This window comes from Madurella fahalii, assembly GCF_045866475.1.
Source record: "Madurella fahalii IFM 68171 DNA, scaffold_1, whole genome shotgun sequence".
Taxonomy (NCBI): domain Eukaryota; kingdom Fungi; phylum Ascomycota; class Sordariomycetes; order Sordariales; genus Madurella; species Madurella fahalii.
The window spans coordinates 3,979,842-4,000,898 of NW_027263971.1; the positions used below are offsets into that span (position 1 = coordinate 3,979,842).

Genomic DNA, 21,057 nt, shown 5'->3' on the forward strand with positions numbered 1-21,057 from the left:
CACTGCTTAGAGAGGCTTCCGCGCGACACACACCACTCTCGGAACACACAGAGCAGCGCCGGCAACCGACTCGTCATACGCATCCGCAACCAGTTTAAAATACCTAGAGGCCGCCTCTTGTTTCCCGAGCTTCGCCAAACCCTCGGCAAACTCCTCGGCCGTAAGGAGGTGCTGTTCGTTGAAAGCCCTGGCCAACTCGGGAGGATCTCCAAAGAAGTACGCTTTAGCGTCCTCAAAACCCTCTTCAGTCATGAATTGAGGGAGCTTGACCGTCCAATCGTGGCGCCCATCAGCCCAGGACCAATCCCGCAGTTGGTCCAACGCTGGCGTTTGCTGGCTGGGGTCTACTTTCTTGACGGTCATGTTGACGGTGTCGAGTTCGTCCCACTGCAGGTACCCTCCCGGCTTCAGCAGTTTTCGAAGGTTCCGGATGATGGGACTGGGGTTTTTTGACTCGACGACGAGAAGCAGCAGTCTGGTGTGGACGTAATCGTACTTGCCGACGAGGTCTTCAGGGACATCGTCGAAAACGTTCCAGTATCTCATTTTGACATTGCGGGGCAGCCATTTCGGATGGGGGGCTTGATCAAGATTGTAGTCCAAGCCGTCTAATTGCGCTTCCGGAAGCTCTCGGGAAACGTCAATGAGCCAGATGCCGGTCCCCGACGCCACTTCTGCAATGGCGGCGGTTTTCGAGAGCGAGGCTGAAATCGAGGGGTGGATGTTGAATTTCAGAGCATCTTTCCAGAGATAGAATTGCAGATTAAGACGGCTGGCTGCAGCGTGACTGCGGTCGCGGTTGAGGATGTATCCCTGGCCGTTGGTTAGGCTCCAGTCGGTCGCTGAGGGTTGCTCTCCCATTGTTAGGTCAGGTACACACGGCGTGTTACGCAGATCGCGGCTTTGCTCTAATGCTAGTAGTACGTCTATCAAGACGATTTACCGGATGCCTAGGTACCTACTAGTAGCTAAGTACTTATGGCAGCGCAGCGTGATTTCCATCCATGTTCGTCGTGGCAGCCCTGTAATGCCATTTAGATCCCCAACATCGGCCGATGGATTGAAACAAGAGGCACACCTCACCCAGGGTAAATGATCCTAGCGCGGGCCACAGGTGACTGTTAGTGGCTGCACATGCTTTTTCTGGTAAGTTCTAACAGCGGGCCTATTACCTCGCTAGGATTATTTACCTTGGGGAGATGTACAAGCGAGACCTAAGGTGGTTTAGGGAGGTAGCATTCCGTGTTTGGCAGATTGAACGGGTCGAACATCGTCCGTCGTCATTGGATCTCGGGCATTGCATCGGGCGTCGGGCGTTGGTGCCTCTAACTGCACCGCCCTCCAATAGAAGCGAGCGGAATGTTCCTGTCAGATCCAAAACAAGTGCCGCCCAAAACACAACCAATTGAGGGCCTAAACATGTAACCGTCTCCAGCTGACAAATCTGAACTTGTTGGTGATTGCCAAAAGGCATTTCTTCTCCTCGCCCTCTCATAACAGTGGCATTTTTCTACCTTGGAGCAAAACTGCCATCTTCCACAGCTTCGTCCTTGGTTAGAGCATTGCAACCACAATGGCTTCGTTCCTCATCACTGGCGTCTCTAGAGGCTTCGGGCTTGCCCTCGTCCGCGAGCTTGTTTCTCTGCCAACCTCTCAGGTCGGCAAAGTCATCGGAACAGTGCGAGGGGATGTTCCTCCTGCTCTGAGCGAGCTTGTTCAGCAGTCATCTGGCCGGGTTGCCGTTGTCAAACTCGATGTTACCGACCAAGCTTCGATAAAGAAAGCAGCAGCCGAAGTCGAAACCGTGCTAGGAGACAAGGGGCTAGATGTTCTGATCAATAATGCTGGAGTGTGCTACTGGGCTTTCAATGGAATCCAAACCATGTAAGTGTTTTGGGCGTCTAGCCCCACCTGGGCTATTTTTTGGGCCATGATGGATTGATCAACTAACAGCTAGGCTCAAAGGGATGACCTTCAAGAAAGCTTCAACATCAATGTGATGGGAGTCCACTGGGTGACCCGGGAGTTCATCCCACTTCTACGAAAGGGCACCCTCAAGAAAGTAGTCAATATGTAAGGACGATAGGCCTACCACGGGTCAACTCATCTTGAACCTTGCAATTCTGACCCGGCGATCTAGTTCAACTACTCTAGGCTCTATAACGCTAGCTCGTCATGTTGCGGGCGCTCCTTGCCCCGCGTATAAGATCTCGAAAGCGGCCATGAACGCGCTTACCGTCCAGTACGCGCTCGAGTACGAAAAGGAAGGCTTTACGTTCATGGCGCTCTCCCCAGGTGTAAGCGGCGCTCCGAACCCGGTCCCATCCTCGGCATGAGGTGACGCATGCTAACGTTGTTTTCCTTAGTGGATGAAAACCGATCTGGGAGGTGGCGACGCAGATCTGACCCCAGAGCAGGGCGCCAAGGCTTCGCTAGACATTATCTTCAACCGGAAGGACGCCAACGGGACTTTCCCGAAGGTTTTCGTCAAAGGCTGGGAGAACGCCAAAGGAACGAATGTCTATGATGGGACGGATTCTCCTTGGTAGGCAACTAGCGGCTGAGGCTTCCTGGGGTGCATACGCCCATGTATCGGTCCGACGTTGTAGTAGTACCCAAGGAACCGAGACATGGGGGCGGATGGCGGGGAAACCATCAAGTCCTCGTGGGAGATCGCTCTTGCATCTGCAAGTCAATTCAGACGCCCCCAGCAGTTGCAGCCAAATCTTGGTTAGCCAAGAGACCTTGATTTACCGGACTGTGTCGAGGATAGCGATAAGTCGGTGGTAACCACCTTAGGTATTAGCGTATCAATAAATACACTCCTTCACTACCCAAGACCAGTCTCCTTTCCCCTCCATACAGTATACCACAGCACCCCAACCCAACCCCAACCCCCCCCCACAACAAAAAAAACAAAAAATGATTAAGCCATCTTCTCCGACAGCCACTAGATTGTTTCTTGCTAATTACCCGCTGCAATGCGTAACCTAGCGTGGTCAAAATAAGGCATAGGCCGTTGAAGTGGACCCTTAAAGGTACACGTACAGGATCTTGTATCACGCAGCGATCGCATGCATAACCATTGGTTGGCACCCAACCGACATTAGTTAACGTACACTAGTCACTAGAAAACATTCAAAATATAAAAAGATCAGCTCAGTCACTCATCCAATCGACGCCAGCATATCAGTTGCTTGGCAGTCATCCACTGGTCCCGCCAAGTCTTGCTAATTCAGCCTTGCTGTTTCGTGCTTCGCGAGTTGCAACCCCCACTTCTTGTGCCACCCACCCGTCGGACTTCGTTCGGGCAATTTGCCGGGCAGGCAAGACAAAAAAGTTACACTCGACCAGCTTTAGGATCACGAATTCGATCCTTCGGCGGGCCAATGACGTACTTGACTGGTTAGGTAGCTTTTTCTAGCAATTTCCAGACGAAATCCTACGCCAATCCAAAGTTCTCCTGATGTACACAGAGGCATCCGCGTCTCTGTCAGCACTTAGCAGAGGCTGCCGCTCGACAATTAGACCACAGCAGAAGACCATGCAAAAGCAACATGGCCGGGTCGAGAGCCGGTACTACCGTTATATGCAATGGAGAACTGCTGATCTTAGGTTTGGCCGTAAGTGTACTAGTGTACCGTACGGGATGCCCATCTCCACCCAAATCGTCGAAGAGGCCACCCACAGGGGGATTCTGACTTCTGACCGCCAAGGAAAGGATCCTCCCGGTGCCGACAGCCATCCCGCTTTTAGCGTGGCGGTTGTTTTCCAGAAGGTACTGTCCCTGTACCACGTACGAACATGTGTTTTCCACGCCGCTGTGGCACGTCTCCCCTCTTCTCCTCTCCACCTCCGATCACACACACCAACGCGGCCAAATCCGGTTAGGCTCCCCGGGCGCTTGAGCATACGCGATACAATACTTTGGAAAAGGGGTTACCTTGTACTACCCCGCCGAGGCAATACTCTGCCGGGGATGCGCAATCATCCTGATGAAAACCGATCAAACACATCGCTTCCAGGCGTGCAGGTGCAGGCCGCCCATGGAGAAAGCGGTGAGTTCCGAGTCATCTCGGAGGGATAACAAGCCGTATACTCTACTTCTGACTACCGAAAGCCCTCCGATTAGCCGTCCGGAGCGCTCTTCCGACCATCATGTTACCAAAACCGCTCGTATAGATGCGGTCGAGAGATAATTATGCAAAAACAAGGCAGCACCAAGAAATCGCTTCGACAGCGACAAAGCCTGCATGCGCACTTGCTACCCCGGCATGGGCCCCACAATCTAACGCAAATCTTAAAGATCCTTCCGAGAAATGGACGATGATAAGGTTCTCGGGACATGTTCGTGGTGTCGCCGAGGCACTGAAACACTAAGTAGGGCACCTCATGGACATATTCGAAATAGAGAATGGCGGTTTCGATGATGCTGCGTCTGCGCCGGGCGTGCGGATATTGCTCTGTTGACGAGAGCCACGATGCGCCCCGTTTCTCTAGCCTTGAGAACACACCCGCTGAGAGTTCTTGTTTACCCAAGCGGCAACGGGGTGTCGCTATAGCCCCTGGAACTCTCGTAAGCGCGCAGATGTGCGGCGCAGCGCATGGCCGGTCCCGTCCTGTTTCGGTGCAGCCTCCGTTACCGACGTAGGTGGCTTACTTCATTTGATCCCTACCGCCAAACCTAAGGTAATTGGCCTCTAGATAAAACCGAGAACCCCCCCCTATAGCCAAACCTGGCGCCTGGAGTAATGGTTGTACGAGTATTGGTGTGCCTCTTCGTCTTTATCAAAAGATGAGCTCTCGAAAGCGAGTCATTTCGTCGTGTATACCCTGCTATACCCGAAAACAAAAGGTAAGGTTGGATACCTACTACTAAGCTCCTATATACGAGTCCGCCCAACGTCGTACACCAAGGCTAATCATCCGAATGTAGTGCAACCGGGAGTACCCGTGCAACCATTGTGCTCGGCGACAATGTACCGAGGATTGCGTCTACCACTCCAACGGCACCAGAACGGCAAGCCAATCGACGAGTCCGATCGCGCTTCCCGAACACCCGATAGAGGAGAGATCTAGAGACGGCTTGGGTGCCAAGCGAAGAGCCAGCGGCGGGTCACTAAGCGCGCGGAATGAGTGGAATGCATACATCAAATCCGTAATGCCCGCTGTGCCCTGGTCGGGTCCGTCACTCGCTGAGTCGTTTGGCTATTTCGAAGACAGCGGCCGGAACACGCTGGCCCTTATCCAAAGGGTGAGCACTGCAGTTGCATTGGCTTAATACCTCTCTTGCCTTACCCTCTGGGGTCCTATTCACCCAAAGACGTCGTGGTACCTTGTACAACATGAAGCCAACCGCAATAACGTTAACTCGCTTCCAGTTAGGTTTGGCCGGTACTACTACTACCGCTACTAGGAGTAATAGTGCTAGCTGTCCAACCCTTATCCCCGAGGCCGCCGAAGAAGTCCATAGAATCCTCAAGCGAATGCCCGATCCCAAGATATTAGACTTTCTGGTGCAATATTTTGTCACCGAGGTGAACTGGTTAGTTCTGCACCCAGTTTCATTACGAATTGCATCCCCCAACCACCCAACACTGCGTGCGAGAGGTCTAACCCCGTTGGCTGCACAGGATAGAGCAGTTGGTACACACCCCTTGGCTCCTAACCAAATACCAAAGATGGCGAATGATGGAGCGGGTAACCTTGGTAGCAGAAGTTGACTTTGCCATCTTCATCCTGCGCATCTGTTCTTACGCGTTGCACTTCCTCCCCTCTCCGGGCTACACCCTCGACAGGATCCGCGGCATATTACTCTCAGATATCCGCAACCTTTGCGACGAAACGGCCGACAACCTCGAAGCGATCAGCACAGCGGCAGACGGCCGGGGATCCTTGATCCGGGTCCAGCACTTGACATTGTTTGGGCTCCAATGCCATATCGAGGGGAAGACCAAGGTGTTTTGGGAAGTGCTGAGCCGCGCTATTCGTGTTGCCCAAGATGTTGGCATGGACTGCGACGCGACCAGCTCACGGAGGGCCACGGACAAAGTCGACAGGGAAATGGAACGCCGGACGTTCTGCACCCTGTATATCTGGGATAGCCTGCTCTCTCGGCAGCTGGATCGCCCGCCCTTCCTCCCGGGACCCTTGTGCCCCGAAAACCGGCCACAAGTGCACGTCCTCCGAGGGGGAGGAGACAATGTCCTCCTAACCTCGAGCCTCGACGCGCCGGATCCCTTCACCGAGCGGCTCCTCCAAGCCGACCTGGCAGATTTCTGGCGCAGGAACGGCCCCGCGCAGGGCGCCGAGTACGACATGATTGCGGCCGAGGAGCGGCACGAAAAGTTCTGCCGTGAGTATATCTCGCAGCTGCCGCCCGTCTTCGCCCTCAAAGAGCCGGATGAGACGTGGGACAAGCGCTTTCCGAAATTGCCCCTGCAGCGGATGCTGCTGCACATTGCCATCTACGACTCGATGTGTTGGAATTTTCGGCCGCTGCTCCTGCGGCGGCCCGAGGCGTTGGCTCCGTACAAATCACTGATGCTGGGCTGCCAAAAGAAGAGACTGGCCGCCGCGGCACTGCGTTCTCTGGACGCCATCACGCAATTGCATGCCTTGATGGGAGGTTGCCACACGCGTCTACCCAGCATCGTCTGGTCGACTTTTGAAGCAGCCGTTGCTCTCACATACCTTTCCACAGATCCACTATTCCCGGGGGAATGTCCCAAACAACATATCCCTCCGCCCGGTGCGCTCGGGCCGGATCCTCTGCAGGCGGGCTCGTGCAAAATCACCCTTCCCGGATGCCTGCAGGCCGTCAAGGGCGCGCTCAAGCGTCTTAAAATGCTCGCCGAGGCAAGCAGTATGGCGGACGTCGCAGCAAGCGCTTTGATCCGGCTCTTGGGCAAAGCGTCAGAGGTCATGGGCCGTACAGGTACCGAAATGGATCTTGACGACGGGGTCATGATCCGAAACCAGGATGGGGCCACAGCAATAGCAACCACATTAGCCGCTCAGAGGGGAGCAATATCAGCCACTGCGGGCGAGGCGCCTTTGATCCAAAATCTGGAAATCCGCGGCATGACAACACCAACAACTACGGCTACGGCTAGAGAGATTACAAGAGCTTCCGATACTATGGGAGGGACGTCGGCAGCGGAAGAGGCAGCTTCCTGGATTACTGGAGACATGGCGGATCTGCGTTCGGTGAATGACTTCATGTCTACAAGCCCGACGCTGGTGGTAGGGGACATGGGAAACTGGCCCTTTGAAACATCTAGCACGTACTCACAGGAGATGGACTACTGGACGGCGCATAGAGCGGATTCTGGCCACTGATTCCCCATCCCTCCCGGAATGGATAGAGTACCTAATACCAAGAATTCACATCAAACCCCTGTCAATGCTACGTACTGTATAAAACCCCTCGATCAAACGGGCAAAAACAAGCGAGTTCGAACCGCACTTAGTTCCGTTCTTGATGTAGAGAGTACAACGCCGATCATCTGTCACTGGTCTTGGAAAGACTAACTACCTAGTATAGTAGGCTAGGCGATGTCCAATAGATCGCTAAGTTCTACAGGTATTGCAAGGGGGTAGTAAGAAGGTGCAGGACTTAGCAGGGTGGGTATCTGGCATTGCCTTTGACAGCCCAACCTATGTATAATCAGTCACGTCATTTCAAGGTAGCATTGCGTGCCGCAGAATGTTAAAAGTGGTTAGCATCATGTAACAGGACGAGCCCTGTCCCCCCCCCCCCCAGCTATGTACCGTACACCTAGAGTTGTGCCGGAATAGAGGGCCGAGGGAAATCACTTAACCCGAGCACACCACGTGTACTGTTATGTCGGCAGGTAAGTCATTTAAACGCTTGGATCAAAACCCTTGCGCTGCAACGGTAAGCGGCTCGCGTGCCACAGCAGGGTTACATACTTTATGCAGCAAGAGCAGAACCCCTAAAGAAGCTTCTCGCAAGAGCGAGATGCGGTTTTCCCCTGGCAAGCCGACCGCTGGGTCGTTCGTATTCGTTCAACGAGCACCAGTAGTGCACTTTCCCTGTGTTGATATCCTGTAGCCGTTGAGTGTGCTCTGGAAGGCAATGGCTGAGAGAAACATACGGAAAAATCGTAGCAGATGCGGTAAGACTAGTCATGTCATGGGTAGTATCGTCCTTGCAATGGTGAGCCACACACACCACCCTCCCCCCCCCCCCGGGCTTCCCTCCTCACTCCATCCCCCCCTCTCCTGCATCTTCCCGTTACGGCCAAACCCGGGGTTGTCCAAATACGGTCAGTCCCGACCTGAAAGTCGCCTTTAGCGAGACGCCGTGGAACCAATGGAAATAGGTAGGTATTGTATGAAATCGTTGTGTCTATAGCTTGTAGTTACCACTACGGCGCCAAAAGCCTATTGCCCGATCCGCGTGGCATCCGTATCCAATGTCCCATCCGACTGCTCAATCGCAACCGTCACCTCCTCATCCTTCTCACCCGCCTTCCTGATCCTCTTCCAGTCGAGCCCCCAAGTTACGAGGAAAGCACAGCCGGCTGCAGCGGCGCTGATATAGTATGTATTCCGCAGCCCTATGACATAGGCGCCGAGGACGGCATCTACAGCATCCAGACGGCCCATCTGCTCCAGGAAGTGTCGTATATCCGAGGCACCGCTGTTCACAATGATGGCGGGATCAATGTCCGGGGCATTGCGAACCAAATTGCGGATGAGGCCGTCTTCAAAGACAGTCTGCGCCACGGCGATGAACACCGACCCGCCGAGCGACTGGAAAAACTGCACGCACGCCGTGGCCTGCGGGATCAGCTCCTGCGGCAGTACATTCTGCACCACGATGATGGGCGCCTGGAAGCAGACCCCGGTGCCCAAGCCCATCACCACCTGGTACCCGAACCACTTGCTCAGCGGCGTGTCGATCCAGAAAGTCGTCACCAGTGCAGCGCCGGCTGTGAGCAGGGCTGTCTCAAAGAGGATAACAGGGTTGTAGTAGCCCGAAGCCGTCACGAGCATGCCACTAATGATCGAGCTGATGACCATGGATACCAAGAATGGCAGGATTTTAATACCGGACTGTACAGCGCTGTCGCCCTGTACGGCTTGGAAGTATAAGGCTGCAGCAGACCTGAATCAGTCGTGATCGAGCGGCCTAGGTGTATAAAAGACAGGCGGAACTTACATAAATAGTAAATCATGGGAAAGAACGAAGCCCCGTAGAACATGGCGAAAGCCATGGCCGAAAAAACATTGCGATTCTTAAAGAAGCGTGGGGGAACCAGGCTCCTATCCTGCTGCCAAATCTCCACACCAGCGAAGACAACGGCACCGACACCAGCCCCGACCAGCAGCCCGATGATCCTGGAGTGGCCCCAAGGGACTTCAGTACCTCCCCAGTGGAGAGCAAGCAGCAACATGACGATAGCCGGGACGAAGATGGATGCGCCGACCAGGTCAAGCTGTGCCAGCCTGGCGACGAAGGACTCTTTAATCGCATTCTTTTTGGCCTGCGGGATGCGCAAGCACAGAATAATCACTAGCATGGCTGCGGTGCCGATGGGCAGGTTGATGTAGAAGCACCAGCGCCAGGTGCTGTGGTCGGTGAAGCCGCCGCCCAACAACGGGCCCGCGATGGACGAGACCCCCCACAACGCGCCAAAGAGGCCAAACGTAGCCGGACGCTTCCTAAGGGGCAGCACGCAGCCCAGGATCACAAAGGAGCCCGACAGGATGCCGGCGCTGCCGAGGCCGGCCACCGCGCGCCCGGCGATGAACGCCGTCGACGTCGGCGCGACGGCCGAGACGAGACTGCCCAGCTCGAACAGTGGCAGCGCGGCCAGGTAGGTGAGCTTGATGTCGAACAGGCGGTAGACGGTCCCGTAGATGGGCGTCAGCGCCGTCATGGTCAGGAGGTACGACGCGCCGTACCAGCCGATGTCCTTGATCGAGTTGAACTCGGTCGTGATGGCCCCCAGGGCCGGCGCGATGATGGTCTGGTCCAGGGCGACGAGGAAGACGGCGAGCCCCAGCGAGAGGATGACGAGCCACAACTTGGGCCCCCTGGGATATTCGGATTCATCATTGTTGTCGTTGTTGTTGCTGTTGTTGCTGTTGTCGTCGTCGTCGTCGTCGGCGTGGCTGTCGACATTGTTGTCCTGGCTGTTTGGTACTACTGCACTCTTTGGGGCAGACTCGGGCCCTTGCAGCGGTTTGCGTTCGCTCCCCACGACCGGGGAGGTGGTCTTTTCAGTGGGCGGGTGAGCTATCGAGTCGGCCATCTCGAGCAAGGAACGTCAGGGCCGATAAATTGATGCGAGCAGGATACTACTGCTGGCGGTGAGACAAAACCGGCCGGCCCTACAGGCACACAGCAGCCCTAGGGGAGCTGGAATTAAGTCTTGAAAGGAAAATACTTAGGTCGGTGGCTAAGTAAGGTAGCAATGGTAGTGTACCTATTCTCTTGCATCCGCGTTTGGCAGGAAAAAACAACGCGGCAAATGGGAGGGTGACTTTGCTCTCCACCTCAGCCAACAAGCCAACCGCCATTCAGGTACGATCTACCTACCTAATCTAACATATTCAAACTAGGCACCATGTAGTCCATCTTTGGTCGAGTGTTTCAGCAGCGAGCCGCTCAGCTGCGCGCCTCATCGCCAAGCCAGCAACTACTACAACACGAACCTACGATTCAACAGTGAGGCACAGTCTGCTAGAAGCTGACGCCTGCTCGGGAGCACTGAGAGTAATCCCACTGCACGATCAGCCCGATCGCAGTTACACGTGGCTATCTGGGAAGAGTGCAGTACTGTACTGTTAGTGCACTGTACTTCAAGCAAGGTACCCCCGCTTACCTTTCTCGGCTTGACCTGCCGCCGCCTGTGCCGCTACGGACCGATGGTTGCACTTGCTTGGTTCCAATCATTAAGGTCGGTAGTTATGCCCGACGCATGCACCGAGAGCCGTGGGAATCTCGGCCGAAGACATCTCATTGGTCCCGCTAAGCCAATGGCACATTGCCGACGGCCGGCTAGAGAATGACACGCATCACAGAGACGAACATTCACGAAATGTCGTCTGAAGACGCGCTTACGTTCCGCATCCCGACAAGAGGGATCGCTATGTTTTTGCTTCTAGTTCGACGCTCTCTGGTCTTGGGATGTCTCATCATAGACTGGAGATTCGAGGCCGAAGCGAAGCGGTCAGACAGGATCGGCCGCAGCGGCGGCGTGTCCCGTGATTGCCGAAGGACTACCCTCCTGCATGATCATCGGGGTTACCTAGAGACCCTAGTAGCCACGCTCATAGCTCTCGGCCGACGCGATATCGGGCCTGGGGGAGTGTACAGCCACTTTCGCGCTATGCTTTTCATAACCCGTCAATAGACGTCAAGCCAAACATTTCATATCCGTAATGCCGCATTCCCATACGGCTCGGCTAAGGTTAGCACAAGGGGACCAGTCCGCCGGTTCGCCAGCAGAGTCGGAGTGAGTCCACCTCTGAAGTGAATCATGCGAGAGAGTTTGACATAATCCCCGCCCAGCCATCTTGGCCATAATCACATTTAGGTACTTGCGTGCATCCGTCTTTTCTCAGCTGCAGACTACCCTACCCCCGTTGTCTGTTGTCCGTCTCAAGTTGTCTGTCAGGCAGTAGCGCAGTGAATGCTGCCTTTGGAGATTTCCATTGATTCCCGGAGAGCGCAATAACCTCGGCCCGTTCCATGCCATATCGGACTGCCATGGAGCAACGTCTGCCGTTCTTAGAGCATGTCAAGATGTCCTTCCAGGACCCCTTCTCTATTGGAACGCGCAACATAATACAATCTTTTCTGCTTGTTTGTGCGGGTACTTGGATTGTCTACCAGCTGGCCAGGGTGATCTACAATCTTTACTTCCACCCCCTGCGTCACATTCCGGGACCATGGCTTTCTGCCGCAACATACCTGCCAGAACTCTATTACGATCTGGTGAGGTCTGGCCGCTACACCAGAGAAATCCAGAAGATGCACGAGAAATATGGTACGATGCACCCTTAGTGTTCCTCCAGCCAAAAGATAGCAGCTGACATGGCACGTCCAGGCCCACTTGTTCGAATCAATCCCCACGAAGTGCACTGCAACGATCGCCATTTCATCGATGAAATCTACGCTGGAGGAAGCAGGAAGCGCGACAAACCCGAGCACCAAGTCAGGGGCAGCGGAGTGTAAGAGTCCCCAACACTTCGACGTGTATACTATTTCATAAGTACGCTTCACATCGAGCCCAGGACGCTGACCATGCTTTCCCTTGGTGTCTTAGCGCTGAGCGTGCAACTTTCTCAACCACAAACCATGACGTCCACCGAATGCGGCGGAATGCACTGAATAAGTTCTTCTCCCGCGCCCAGGTCTCACGGCTGGAACCCACGGTCCGCGACCTGGCTGAACGCCTTTGCGAAAAGATCTTGACCGTTGGGAAAGAGGGCCCGTTCGATGTAACCACGGCACTCAGTTTGTTTACCACAGACGTGATCACGGGCTACTGTCTAGGAGAAAACCTCGGTCTGATCGCGCAGAAAGGCTGGGAGCCAAACTTCCGAGAGCCCTTGTTTGCGCAGCTGAAGCTGGTATACTTGTTCCGCTTCTTTCCGTGGCTGCGGCACGCGGGATTTGCTATGGCCATGTAAGCATCTTCCTGAGACGTCATACAAAAACAGTCGTTGCTAATAGCGAAACAGGTTCACAAAACGCCTCTCAGAAGACATGGAGACGTTGTTCAATGTGTTGATTGTGAGTTCCCAACTGATTACCCCCCCCCCCCCCCCCCCCCCCCTCTCAAACACACACACACACACACACACAAAATGATGGTGTAGCACAAATCAGATGCTTACCGTTCATGCACCGTTAGGTCGACATGCCCAACTACGTCAAGAGAGCAAAAGCCAACGTCGACAAGGGCATTGACGACGGCAGGACTGTGTTTGGCTCCGTGTTGCAGTCGGATCTGCCGCCGAGTGAGAAGACTCTCCAGCGTCTGGTTGAGGAAGGTTTTTCTCTATTTGTTGCAGGCACAGAGACCGTCAGCTGGGCCTTGACAGTCGTCACGTACCACCTCCTTACTAAGCCAGCGATCCTCGAGAAGTTGACCGCCGAAGTCCGCAGCGTTGTTGACAGCTCCGGCCAGCTGCCGCAGTGGGCGGCCCTCGAGAAGCTTCCCTATCTAGGCGCTGTCATCCACGAAGGGTTGCGTCTCTCGTACGGTCTCGCGAGTCGGACGTCTCGCATCGCGACAGGCGAAGACCTGGTGTATCGTGGCACTTGGACTCCCAAAGGCCGCAAGTCACCGACTCAGGTTGAGTATGTGATACCAAGAGGATATGCAGTCGGCATGTCGGCCGTGATCACGCATCACGACGAGAGCATTTACCCAGATTCGCACTCGTTCATCCCCGAACGATGGCTGGACGAGAAAAATCAGCACAGGAAGGAACTCGATCGAGCCCTTCTCGCCTTCTCGAAGGGGAGCCGGGGCTGCATTGGCATCAAGTAAGGCGTAGATACCCCTCTTGTTGATTTTCCCGAACTAATATGTGTTTCAGTCTTGCATACTGCGAGCTTTATCTACTACTCGCGTTGTTGGTCCACCGCGTGTTTCCGCGGATGCAGTTGTACGAGACCACCGAAGCGGATATCGCTTGGGACCACGACTTTTTCAATCCGTTCCCGGTGTGGGGTAGCAAGGGTGTAAGAGCCATTATTGTTGATGAAGCGCCCCGTGAGGGGATTGCGGTCTCGGGATAAAAGAATCGATATCATTCCGAAGGGGAATGAACTACTAGTATTGATACCACTTGAAAGACCAAATAACCCTGACGGCAAAGCATACCCTGGTTAACTAATCCTCGAGCCGTGGTTGTGCAATTCACATTTGTACCTGTGAAGAGGACCGGTTAGTAGTTGCAATACAATGTCTAGGTAGAGGCCATTACAGGGTGTCAGATATCCATCAGTGGGAACGCCGCGTCTGCCATAACTAACACTACCTTGACCATTGTGAACATTGCACTCTACCAATATCAACTAGCTAGACATAGCCATGTTACTTGCTGCAAGCACAGCATATAGGGGTCAAGGTGGTTAAGGTGGCAGCAGTAGTGACTGTCTAGCAGGGAAAGTAAAGTCTATATTATTGCTGTCTTCAATTACAACCAGCGCTGAAACTAACTGAGATCATAATATCCGGCTAAGCAGTATTATAACAGTGTACATAATACAGTGTTCTGTTGCTGATGCCTGGTCGGACAATAAGGTGGCCTCATTCAAACTTGTACTGCAAGTTCTGGAAGGAAATGTCAAGCGGTAGTTAATATGGTTGTGGAGAAGTCCTTTTGCTGTTAGTTATAACCCTCTCTAATCTGATACCTATGCTCAGGGATGAGCTACGTCCTTTAGAATGTTGGTATCTCAGGACACGACCTCGTTCTTTTAGTTGATATGGTATTCAACGATGGAGGACGGATGTTGGTCATCTGGTAATAAGATACGTAGGTTAAATATCCGCAGCTGAGGAGGGACTGCTCTACGATCCGTCGTTCTGCCTTGCTTCCCACCTTGGGCACTTGCTTGCCACATGGCTGGAGCCACAACCTCTTCCACACTCAACCGCCATTACCAACTACTGTAATTGCTTCCAGTTTGCTTCCACAAGTATCACTGTATCACGGGTGTACAAAAAGTGGGTGGACAGTCCAAGCGTACATCCCGCCGAACCAGGTATGCGGACCTGAGATTAGTCGGGCCGCCGAATGAAAACTGACCTTTTCATTTTCCTACAAAAAGCCGATACTTCTCGTCCCTCAATCGAACAATTGCAGAGACCTTTTACACTGTCGCAAGCCACAGCCCTGCTCCCGCTACGGTTACGGACATGCCTCACAGTTGTTAAAAGTCACCGGTACAGCACAGAACTCATTGTCAGACTCTTTGCCTCTCCATCACCATTGATCACCGAACTACATTTACCATAGCGATCATGTTACACTAACTGGTCTTCCTTTGCCGTCGGAGATACGCCTCATGGTCCTGGGATTCCTTGCACGGGAAAAGCGCGGCCTGGTTTCTTAGGCTCTAGTCTGCAAAGAATGGGCGGAGGAATCGGGAAGGGAAATTTCGGTCGACTAAAACTGCAGGCATCTTGCCTAAATGACTTGGAGCACATGCTCAGTCAACAGAGGAGCCCGGCCACACACCTGTTCAAGTTGTAATAGACCGAATCACCATCGCGGATGTCAAACAATAACTCCGTCATCAGTTGAGCAATATTGAAACGCTCTACGATCTTAACTACCTAGAACATAGCTGGTAATAGTCTGACTCTGGGGCTAAGTATATAATCCCCTAGCGACGTGGAACACTGGTTCAAGAACTGTTATTTCGAAACCGATGATGAAATTGGAGATTTTGGTTTTAAACCCAATAACCAACTACAGGAAAGCATATATGATCTAAAACTTGGTTGGGTCAGCGGCCAACAGGTTGCTACTCCTAACAAGTTAGTTGTACTGCGATTCTCCAAGCGGGGTACGTTGACTTTCCAGGAAGTAACTCCCCTACGGTTCACCTAGTCAGTCACGAAGCTTATACTACGTTGGCAATGCCGTTATCGGTTCCGCTCCGGGGCTCTGAGAATTCTATTAGATAAGCTTATTCGACTAGAATATACAGTCTTTGAGCTATGGCAAGCATAGGATAGAATTATGAGTGGGGGAAAACTGTCCTTAGAGAATAGGGTCCCTCTAATCAGAGGGCTATACTTACTGGGATAGCGCCCTAGAGGCTGGAACTTGCTGTAGGCCCAATTTTCTTTATACTGTAAGTAGGGCCGTCCTGGCTATTGCTCCTTAGACATGACAATCAATTCAGTGCTCTTTTTCAATACCTATTGCAGGCTCAATTGACGAGTTTTCTTCAAGTACAAAGCGATCTCCCTCTGACTAGAGGGAGCTCTATCTGCGTATATTGTTTTGGCCCTGTTTAGGCTGCAGAGACCGAATTTATGGTGGTGTCGCCTGGTCTGTCTTGTCTATCTTCTCTATCTGGCATTTAGCTACTTCTGCCCTCCCCCTTGTTTTGATAAGTATGTGGGTGTAGATGTGTGTTTCTGCACCATTTTACTAGTCCTCACGTTGCGACTACGTAATCAAACGGCAGACTGTATGGACATTTGCGATCTCTTAAGCTGCTGGGGCAGCTGACTTTACATGCAAAATACTAAGACCCTATGGAACGGTAGGAAGGGGGAAGCTTGCGTCTTCATATAGTGTCATGATTTTGACAAGTCTTCAATTATCTAGCGTGGTACTTGGGCGGTGAACCTGGAGGCTCGTGTAATTCAGGCTTGGGAAAAGATCGCCTCCAAGTATACTCCATACCATTTCAGTTGAAAGTCAACCGCCGTATTGCGGTATCATCGGCTCCCATGGCAACGGTATTTGCCAGTTGTGCTTGCCCCGTGAAGTGGATGATCCAGCCCATGTGGCAGATACAGAGGGAGGGATCGATCGGTCGGAGCAGAACTGTACCTGACCATAGCTGGAGTGAGATTTCCCGAATCCGAGCCAGAACGGTCCAGTACTGGGCTGTTGCCACATTATCTGTGGGAGCTTCGTGGTACCCTTTCTTCAACACTGCGGGGAGTAAATAATGGAAGCGATATGTTCTTTCTGTCTCATGGTACCATTTTGCCAAACAAAAGTGGTCTCTGCTCTCCTCTGCCTTCTTCTCTTCGACGACAACGATGATAACAATAGCACCATCAGCACCAGCACCACCAGCAGCAGAATGTCAGTCTCAGATAACAGGTATGCCGCAGTTTCCTGGAGGTGAAACCACCAGATGCAGCGGCACATCCACGCGAAAGAAGTTCATCCCCCTCAAGACAAGATATTCTTAGACGGTGCTACAGTCAGCAATCCCATACCGCGCCTGGCAGTATATATTGGCCAGTGCATCAAGGTCGGGATTCCTTGTTCCGGAAACTAGCTTATTCAGTCCAGGGTTCGAAAGCATCTATCATGCACGGCCCATTCCCATGGCTGTGGTTCGTCCGTGCAAAGAATGGGCCCGTGAGAGGTACCCTGTCGCATCCAGACTTGAATCCCGATAATGGTATCACCATCAATGCGGAGCTATAAAATCGAAATAGATAATCGACGGCCATGCCGTGCAAACTGACGCCGTAGCATTGCATTCTGCACTCCAGATTTCCAGTCGGGGAGGCGGGAGCTATTCATAACGACAACCGGGTTTTCGAGTTCCCGATGCACGAGAGAGGCTCTGGTTCGCCTGACTAGGTAAGCAATGTATTGATGGTTGCACTCCGACTCTGCTGAAAGAAGGCGTGTGGGACGGGCCGACACGGTGGCAGTTGCTGTACCACCCTCCAGAACAAACCTTGACATGGGCAAAGAAATTGCAAACGGCCCCAGCACTTTGGCCTGTAACCAAGTTCTTTACGCCGAGTAATGCGTCGTTTGAGGCTGGTCCGGGACTTTCTTCTACTCCGATCCACTTACCGTCCACTGGCTGCTTACAGAGAAGCACTTATGGATCGTCGTTGGCTCCCGTCGTCGTTAGCCCCGGAGCTTGCACAAACTCGCCTTAGAGACAAGGTAGGGTTCTTCCGCCGATCCGTAACCAAATGATAAGATTCCGGGGAGGGAGTCGCTGGGCAGCTCTTGGGCACGCACTTGCAAAAGCAATGGAGGCCACGCGAAAACAAGGCGTCACGGATCAATCAGCGTCACGGTGACGCGAGACTCGGGTTGCAGTCGCACAGTCACGGAGCTGACTGACCGCTTTCTGCGCGCAGAGAGGTAAAAACCAAAGAAGTGCCGCCGGACCAGCCTCGTCCATTTGCTTGGGTTGCCTTGAGAGCGGGAAGGGACAGACAAAGCAAAGGCAAGAGTGACAACGTCGTTGATGGGCGTCTAACTGCAGGGTGATCCGGGTGCTGATTGGCCTGGCATCGCAGGGGTGTCAAGCACTTCCATCTATTTTGGGCGGCTATCTCCCCCTCTCCCGCGATTGCCCCTCCGTCTTCCGCTGGAAACCCATTCCTCCTGTCCACTCACAGCGCTCCAACGAACGACCAAGTCGTCCCTCGCGGCCCGGGGACTCAAACCCAGCGCTTAGCCGTGCTCGAATCTCGCTGCAATCGGAAAGACAAGCTCCCAATGGCGCGCTGCATGAGGCTAGACCAGGGCCACGATAGGCTGGCAGCAGGGGGGAGCAAGACCCTCCCTCCCCAAGGCCATCCTGAATTCTACACGCGCGATCCTCGCGCAAGCGCACACACACATACGCACACACTCTCTCCCTCTCTCACACCCACACACCCACACACTTCTGCACGTACAACCGGCAAGGTACCCTTAGCACTCGACACCACCCACTGAGAGCTTACACCGCTCACACGACGGCACGCGAGACGTAGGACAGGGGTTCAGGGGTTGAATCGCCTGTGCCTATGGCTCCTTTGCTGCTCATACTCACCAGGGATTGACGCGGTGAACCGCCAAGATGTTCTCTCTGCCGCCGCCGCTACAGTTGCCTTCCCACACCCTAATAACCTCTCGAATAAAACGGATTGGTTCCCATGCGTTGTCTGGCTCCCACGGCCTTGGTTCAATCCCCATCATCAGTTGCTGTGAGAGTCGACCGAGGGACCGCAAAGAAGGACGCCACACTCGGTCCTCGTCTTTAATCGTGTCATCTGGGATCATGTTTCGGTGACAGGTTCACTGCCAATTCGTGTGTGATCGATTCACCGCTGGCGACAGAAACTGGGGAGCATAGCCACGCCGCCATGTCGGCACCCCATGCGGCCGGGGGGTTCTCCCTCTTCCCCAACACCAGCAACACCCCGAGACCGCCATCTCGATCTCAGAGCACAAGACCGCGGGCTGCTACACCCCAGGGAAGGCCGTCTCTCTCGGCAGAGGCAACGTCACCTCGGCCGGGGGGACATGCGTCAGTGCGGAGGAACTCGTCGGCCACCAGGGAGGGAAAGCAGAGAGCAGTTTCGAACAACCCGTGGCAGCACGCGCTCGATGCCCGACCGCAGCAGTTTTACGCCGACAGCACCGTAGGCCCGTCGACCGCCGCTGCCCCCGCCGCCACCGCCGACCCGGTAATAGAGACCACAACTTCCCAACCCGTGACTGATGTCCCGCAACGGTGCGAGACAGCCTTCTCCGAGGCCCAGACTCTGGTCCGGAGTCCGAGCCAGAGATCCCGGAACTCTATCGCGAAACCCCCGTTGGCTTATGCGCCAGCGGGACCGTCTTCCTCGGTGCCTCCCGGAACCGCAATCGGCGAGCCGCCGGCACTCCGATCCATCTTCCCCCGCTACAATCATGAACTCCCACTAGACCGGCAAGAGTACTACCCGACCCAAGCAAGCCCAACCCACATCCCGCAGGCAGCTATCAGTAGACCGCTCTACTCCCCCCGAAGTGCTGCTGCCGGCGCCTCGGGCGGCCCGCGGAGCCCGGCGTATGGTGCCCAGGTTGTCAGCCCAGCGCCAACAGCAAACTCGAGCAGCCGATGGCCCGGGCATCGGCACCACGAGCCGGCCGTCATCCCACCCGTCAGCACGACCGAGGAACTCCGCGGTCTATGGAAGGTAACGAACGGCTGGAAAGCGTCCTCTCTCGAAGCGCACAACTACTGCCTCAAGATGACGGCGGCGCCGGACGCACCCATGTACACCCTCTCCTCCTCTACCAGCCAGCCCTTCTACTGCCTCCGCGTCGACCCAACCTCGGCCTCTGCCCTTGTCTCCCTCTCCCGCTACGACCCCAACAAGCCCTTCAAAGCCAACACGGCAATCGCCACCTCGAACACCCCTTCCAACCCAGGAAACTCTTCCCCTTCCCCCCGGGCATCCTCCTCGTCCAGCCGCCGTTCAGAGCACGTCACCCAACTCCACAACGTCGCCCACTCCCCCTCCACCACGTCGGCCAAGCACCAGAAATACTGGCAAGAAGTCCTCGTCACGACCCTCGAACAGAACCCCCTCCGCCGCCGCCACCCAACCAGCAGCAGCAACAATAACAACGCCAACGCTGACGCCAATGAAAACGACGGCCTCGTAGCCCACCTCTGGCCGGCGGCGGCGGCGCGCCTGGCGGCGGACCGGGCCAACGACGCGGCGACGGTGGCGCTGGCGCAGCAGGAGTCGGCGCGGCTCGTCTGGGACGCCGACAGCGGCAACCACTTCCTGGTGCACCCGGCGCTGGCGGTGCCCTTCTGCGTGACCATCGAGCGCAGCCCGGCCTACAGCCGCACCGAGTACACGCTCGAGCACCTCGAGTCGCCGGCGCACCTGGCGCGCCTGACGCGCGACGGCACCGGCGCCGGCTGGCTCGAGGTCGACACGGGCATCGCCTCCAAGGTCGACGCCGTCTACCTCGTCGACGTGGCCGTCGCCGCCCTCGTGCTGGTCGCCCATTCCGACGAGGGCTTCGTGGGCGGCGTCGAGGTGTTTGAGCCGCCCCCCGTGGTGTTCGGCGGGCCGAATGGCAGCGTCCTGGGCGGCGGCGGCGGAGGAGGAGGGGCGGGAGGGGCGGGCGGGGAAGACGGTGGGAGGACGAGTAGGGGGAGTCGGAGGCTCGTCGGGGCGGTCGCGGCTGTCGCCGGCGCGGGGAGCAGGCGGGAGAGCAGGAGGGAGGAGAAGGAGAGGAGGAAGGAGATGAAGAGGGGGAAGAGCGGGGCCAGCGTGAAGAAGAGGATGGAGCACTTCGAGATGGATCTCGAGAGCCAGAGTAGCACGTTTGGGAAGGCGAGCGGGCAGGACAAGGACAAGGACAAGATTCCCGGCGTGGCGAGGGCGTTGATTGGGCTGTTGACTGTCACGTTCAAGTGTTTTGTGTGGTGCGCGACGCTGGCGTTCAAGGCGCTCATGGCGATTCTGTCAGGGCTGGCGAGGTGTTGCGGGCTCGGGAAGCTATAGGGGATATAATCACCTAAGAGATGAAGTGAGGGATATACCGGGTTGTGGTCGGGCA

General features: G+C 54.9%; 6 protein-coding genes across 6 annotated transcripts; 4 read left to right on the forward strand and 2 right to left on the reverse strand.

The window, feature by feature from the left end:
* Nucleotides 1-6: 6 nt before the first annotated feature.
* On the reverse strand, nt 7-861 carry MFIFM68171_01239 (Methyltransferase domain-containing protein; the record flags this gene model as incomplete). The annotated part of the gene is made up of 1 exon (XM_071056661.1): nt 7-861. The coding sequence occupies one exon, from the start codon at nt 859-861 to the stop codon at nt 7-9; it is 855 nt and encodes a 284-aa protein (XP_070912762.1).
* Nucleotides 862-1,573: 712 nt separating this feature from the next.
* MFIFM68171_01240 (C-factor) lies at nt 1,574-2,549 on the forward strand (the record flags this gene model as incomplete). Its single annotated transcript, XM_071056662.1, has 4 exons — nt 1,574-1,884; nt 1,966-2,073; nt 2,141-2,297; nt 2,367-2,549. The coding sequence occupies 4 exons, from the start codon at nt 1,574-1,576 to the stop codon at nt 2,547-2,549; spliced, it is 759 nt and encodes a 252-aa protein (XP_070912763.1).
* A 2,246-nt stretch (nt 2,550-4,795) lies between these two features.
* MFIFM68171_01241 (Transcription factor domain-containing protein) lies at nt 4,796-7,341 on the forward strand (the record flags this gene model as incomplete). Its single annotated transcript, XM_071056663.1, has 4 exons — nt 4,796-4,855; nt 4,937-5,254; nt 5,382-5,545; nt 5,634-7,341. 4 exons carry the CDS (start codon nt 4,796-4,798, stop codon nt 7,339-7,341), a joined length of 2,250 nt encoding a protein of 749 aa, XP_070912764.1.
* A 1,068-nt stretch (nt 7,342-8,409) lies between these two features.
* MFIFM68171_01242 (Efflux pump roqT) lies at nt 8,410-10,286 on the reverse strand (the record flags this gene model as incomplete). The annotated part of the gene is made up of 2 exons (XM_071056664.1): nt 8,410-9,125; nt 9,191-10,286. The coding sequence occupies 2 exons, from the start codon at nt 10,284-10,286 to the stop codon at nt 8,410-8,412; spliced, it is 1,812 nt and encodes a 603-aa protein (XP_070912765.1).
* Nucleotides 10,287-11,782: 1,496 nt separating this feature from the next.
* MFIFM68171_01243 (Trichodiene oxygenase) lies at nt 11,783-13,789 on the forward strand (the record flags this gene model as incomplete). The annotated part of the gene is made up of 6 exons (XM_071056665.1): nt 11,783-12,026; nt 12,087-12,210; nt 12,306-12,668; nt 12,724-12,775; nt 12,897-13,534; nt 13,588-13,789. 6 exons carry the CDS (start codon nt 11,783-11,785, stop codon nt 13,787-13,789), a joined length of 1,623 nt encoding a protein of 540 aa, XP_070912766.1.
* A 5,065-nt stretch (nt 13,790-18,854) lies between these two features.
* On the forward strand, nt 18,855-21,002 carry MFIFM68171_01244 (Acetylserotonin methytransferase-like protein; the record flags this gene model as incomplete). The annotated part of the gene is made up of 1 exon (XM_071056666.1): nt 18,855-21,002. The coding sequence occupies one exon, from the start codon at nt 18,855-18,857 to the stop codon at nt 21,000-21,002; it is 2,148 nt and encodes a 715-aa protein (XP_070912767.1).
* Between the last annotated feature and the right edge of the window lie 55 nt (nt 21,003-21,057).